At 43.3% G+C, this 5,285-nt stretch overlaps 1 protein-coding gene across 1 annotated transcript; it reads left to right on the top strand.

Moving 5' to 3' along the window:
* The first annotated feature begins 370 nt into the window (after positions 1–370).
* On the top strand, positions 371–997 carry LOC138878627 (uncharacterized). The gene has a single exon (XM_070158319.1). The coding sequence runs from the start codon at positions 371–373 to the stop codon at positions 995–997; it is 627 nt and encodes a 208-aa protein (XP_070014420.1).
* Positions 998–5,285: the final 4,288 nt, after the last annotated feature.

Raw genomic sequence — 5,285 nt, 5'->3', positions numbered from 1 at the left:
TCAAGTAGGGCGACATTTTGAAGGTCTTTAGAATGGTGTAGGGGGCTGCGTCTTCACTCTATGATTGCTCGATGAATCGACCAACATCACGTTTTGGTAGCAACTTTGGAGCACTTGCATTCCGTCACCTCTCTCTTGGCCATTTATAAAATGGGGGATGGATATCGTCGGGCCCCTCACACCAGGGCGAGGTAAGATACGCTTCCTTTTGGTTTTAATTGACTATTTTTCCAAATGGGTGGAAACAGGTGCATTCGCTCAAATACGTGAACAAGAAGTCATCACGTTCATCTGGAAAAACATCATATGCCGCTTCGACATCCCCAAAGAAATCAGTTGCGATAACGGACCGTAGTTTGTCGGGAAAAAGATGACTGAGTTCTTCGAAAAATGGCATATCAAGCAGATACTCTCTACGCCATATCATCTTGTCGGCAACAGTCAAGCAAAATCCTCTAATAAAATAATATTAAACATATTAAAGAAAAAGCTTGAAGATGCCAAAAGGCTATGGCCGGAACTGCTACTGGAGGTGCTATGGGCCTACCGCACAACGCCGAAAACTAGCACAAGTGAGACGCCATATTCACTGGTCTACGGCACCGATGCAGTCATACCCGTTGAGGTTAGGGAACCTATCCTGAGATACTCCAATGAGAGTGGATTAAGCAACGACGAAAGCAGGTTACAAGACCTGGATGAGGTCGAAGAACGAAGGGATATAGCACACATAAGAATGGTGGCCCAAAAACAACAAGCAGAAAGGTACTATAACAAGAAGGACAAAGTACGACCACTCAGAGTCGGGGACTACGTACTAAAGGCCAAAACACAAGCAGCGAAGGACCCGAATAAAGGGAAACTGGGAACAAATTGGGATGGGTCGTACAAAATCACAACAATAACAAGTAAAGGAGCATTCCAACTAGAAATAATGGAAGGAAAACTATTACAAAATAACTGGAATGTCGCCCACCTCAAGTACTTCCACTTCTGAAAAAAGACACCGCCCAAGTCGTACTCTTTTTCACTTGCCAGGTTTTGTACCAATCGGGTTTTCTTGGGGATGTTATTAATGAGGCGACAAGGGGGACATTTCGAGGTTCGAAGTATTGTTCATTGCCCCGTCTACCGATTACATCTCCCGACCGAGCAATGAAGGGACTAGCTATAATCTCCATTATATGTATGAAATCGACATGTATATCCGACATATGAATAAAATCACTCCATTATGTATACGAAATCAACACGCGTCTCCAATGTATGAATGAAAATGGCATCCACGATATGCCAACAAATAAAATAGAGTGCCACCCCCCGACGAGATATTACTTCAGCGCCAGCTCGAAAGTAACATCCCAATGGCTAAGGACATCGACAAAAAAAAATGAGTTCGTCACTCGAACCATGACGGGATATTACTTCGGTGCCAGCTTGAAAGTAACATCCCAATGACTAAGGCCATTAACAAAAAACGAGTTTGACATCACTCGAACCACGATGGGATATTACTTCGGCGCTAGCTCAAAAGTAACATCCCAATGGCTAAGGCCATCGAAAAAAATGAGTTCAACATCACTCGAACCACGATGGGATATTATTTCGGCGCCATCTCGAAAGTAACATCCCAATGGCTAAGGCCATCGACAAAAAGATGAGTTCGATATCACTCAAACCATGACGAGATATTACTTCAGCACTAGCTCGAAAGTAACATCCCAATGGTCAAGGCCATCGTCAGAAAAAATTGTTCAATTTCATTCAAACCACGACGGGGCATTATTCCGGCACCAACTCGGAAGTAATATCCCTACAGCTAAGGTCGTTGCTAATGAAAAGAGTTCAACTAAACTCAATACAATAAGTTTAGTATTTCAACAAAGCGTCGGAGTGACGGAACTGCGAGAGAAGTCATTGTCAAACAAACCAAAGAAAGGAAATGACTCAGAGATGTACGACCAAAACGACCTTCATTTACAACAAATATGTTACAAATATTTGTCTTTACAAATGGCTCAAAGATGCCCTTACAAAAATCATGAAGAAAAAAGTAAGTACAAAACAAATACTACACATCATTTTCGGTGGCATACACATCTTTGTACCAAAAGTTAGAGGCAAGTGTGTTCGCATCATCAAAATTAATATCATCTCCGTCAGATGTGAGATGATCGTACCCGCATGCCTCACGATCTACACGAGCCTTGGCGCGTACATCCCATCAACATGAAGAACCTTTACACATCAAGCTGAGCCTCGACATGAACCCACAACTCATATAAATGTCAAGGAACGACAGGGTCAACTGGAGCATAAGATGTAGAAGGCTGCGACTGTCGTCGTACGTCCTCCGCTTTCAAAGAATCCACTTGCTTGTTCAATGCAGACAGTTCCGCCTCTAACTCTTAAATACGCTCCTCAAGTTCTCCTGTCTTAAGAGCAGATGACTCCATCTCTTTAGTCCGCTCTAACCTATAAACACAGAGGGCGTCTTCTGAAACCGCCACCTCAGAAATGGCAGTCACCCTCTCCCTCTCAGCATGGGCCAATCTATCAACATCCACACTCAACTCACCCTTAAGCTCATTGACCTCAACCGTATTCATATCCAGTTCGGTAGTTAAACTAGCTACCTTTTCTTGAAGGTCGGCATTTTTGGCCACTACTCCCCTATTTAGCTCGAGCTCATCTTCCCTGGCTCTGAGGGTTGCCTCAGGCTCACTGCTACGGGAAATGGCCTTCATAAGGTCCTGATCTCGTTCCTTCAACTCCTTGACCTTACGCGCCAGTTGATCCTCCCTCTGCTTGAGCCCTTCAAGGAACAGTTGGAAGTCGCGATCCTGATAGTAGATGTCGACCATCGCACGATGCTTGGTGCGATATTCTTGGTACTTGGAAGACATCTTTTCATAGATGGTCATCCTCCTCCTTTCCCGATGCTCACGCTCGACCTCCATGATGAGGGTATAGCACAAGAAGTAAAGTTAGAACAAATGAGCCAAAAATAGTAACGCATATCCAACGATGAAATAAAAAGAAAGACATTTACCCGTAGAGCCATGCCAGAAACACTCCGAGAAAACTCCGCATCACTCATCATTTTAAGTGCCTCGCTCTTAGGGGCAACACACAAAGGGGCAAAAATGGATGCCACCTGATCATAGTCCGACAGCAAGTCGTAGTCCCTAGGAAGGACTATGTGTTGATTAGAACCCTCTATTCTAAACCATACGTGAGTATGATGCTCCAAAAACTCGCTAACATCCCCTGGGTCAACGTCAGAGCCTGACCCATTGCCCTCTGGGCTTAAACCCCCGCTGCAGTGGATGATGCGCCACCCTCAATGGAACGCGCAGACCCCTCTCATTGATAAACCCCTTCTATTTGGGGAGACCTCCCCACCAAGATGGCATCGTCCATAAACATGGGTACCAGTGCCGTCTCCAATGTACCCGTCCTACTCTTGCCGGTATCAACGACCACGCTCTTTTCGAGCTCTATCCACCTCTTTTTTCTCAACGAATATTTTTACCCATTAGAGGACTCATCCACGAGGTGATAGATTGGTAAAGAAGGGATCTCCCCCCTTACAACCATATCCCGAGAGGGGTCCCTCGTGTCACGACCCAAACCGATGGGCCGCGACGAGCACCCGGTACCTTACTCGACCGAGTAGCAATGTGACGTATCTTTCTTATTACATCATCATATACACGTGACATATGGGCCTAATAGGCCAACATAATCATTTATAAACTCAAAACATAGGCCGATAAGGCCGTACAATCTTTTATATACACGACACATGTCTACAAGCCTCTAAGAATACATAAATGCCATAAAGGTCAGAACAGAGTCCCGCCATACCAAACAAATGAGCAACTCCGAAGCAAATGGAGTGTACCAACATCTTCTGCTGAGCTGATAGCCTACTTGGAGGGCTCTCGACCTGTCTATTGGGACCTGCGGGCATGAAACGCAGTGTCCCCAGGCAAAGGGACGTCAATACGAATAATGTACCGAGTATGTAAGACATATAAATAAATACATAAGAGACATGGAAGACATATAAAGTACATGACTCAACCTGTAAGTCTGAATTACTTAGTAAATCATAAATTACTTTTAACTCCATGCATATGTGTATGAATGACATGTCGTGCGTAGGTACATGTTTCATAACATCATCAGCCTCTGAGGGCATCCCATCATATCATATCGGCCATTGTAGGCAAAATCATCATCGTATACCAGCTGATCAGGTGGTGGTGCATATATAACGCCATAACCTTTCCCATATTCCCCCTTTAGGGGAGTGCTAAGACTTGGAGCTATGACGACTTGCCTACAAATGTTTTTCCACTTCATCTTTGGTGTCCTTTCCCATTATCAATAGCCCTTACTCAACTTGCGGTAATCCTTTTGTACCAAGGATAACAAAATTCCTCACTCGCGATGGTGACATTTAGTGTAATTGGCACATACAGTCGCTTAAGCTTAACTTTGCTCACATTGCTTGCTTTAGGGAAGCGTCTTCCTGAATGATCATTCTTTGAATTTCTCATGAATCTTCTTCTGTTGTCTATTCTATTATTGCTGGCACAAAATTTGAAATTCTCATGATGTCGCCCATTATCAAATCACTAAATTCCTAATTCATGTTTACTTTATCTTGTTCACCGGCCCATACTGATCTCTATTATTCTGGGGTCTAGCTTTTCCTATTGGTAATCACGTTAGAGTCACAAACTTACTTCTTAAAATGAGGACATGACTTCATGGCCTATACCCTTTTGTCGTCCTAAGGCCTATCACCTCTCGTCTCTTCATTCACTTGACTAGACTCTTAATACCGTCATTTCTTCTTCTTTTTTTTCCTACCGTCGTTATCTATATATCGCACCTTATGAATTATACTTATCTCTCTTTTCATTACTCTGCTAATATTTCTGCATATCCCTTTTCTTGTGAAAACTTCAACACGACATTCTTTCGCTTTTAGCTCTCCTTGCTTCATTTATCGGCTCTTCGGGTTGCTCAATTTCCTATATCTACTAGGGACGAGAGTCACATTAAGGTAATATTTATCCCATCCAGGCTTTCAGTGCCTATCTTCTGATTTTTTTTCATGCTAGTATTCACATCTAATTGTAATATTCTGGAGTACACCATTTAGGTGTCTCACAAGGAGATCTATTAGCACATTTTCAATATCCTTCGGCAATGTCAACTAACACAAACAATCCATTCACCATTTTGGGTTACTCTAACCCCCGCTGGAT

This window comes from Nicotiana sylvestris, chromosome 9 (genome assembly GCF_000393655.2).
Source record: "Nicotiana sylvestris chromosome 9, ASM39365v2, whole genome shotgun sequence".
In the NCBI taxonomy this organism is placed as follows: domain Eukaryota; kingdom Viridiplantae; phylum Streptophyta; class Magnoliopsida; order Solanales; family Solanaceae; genus Nicotiana; species Nicotiana sylvestris.
The sequence above is the reverse complement of the archived record's forward strand: the minus strand, read 5'-3'. Positions and strand labels throughout refer to the sequence as shown.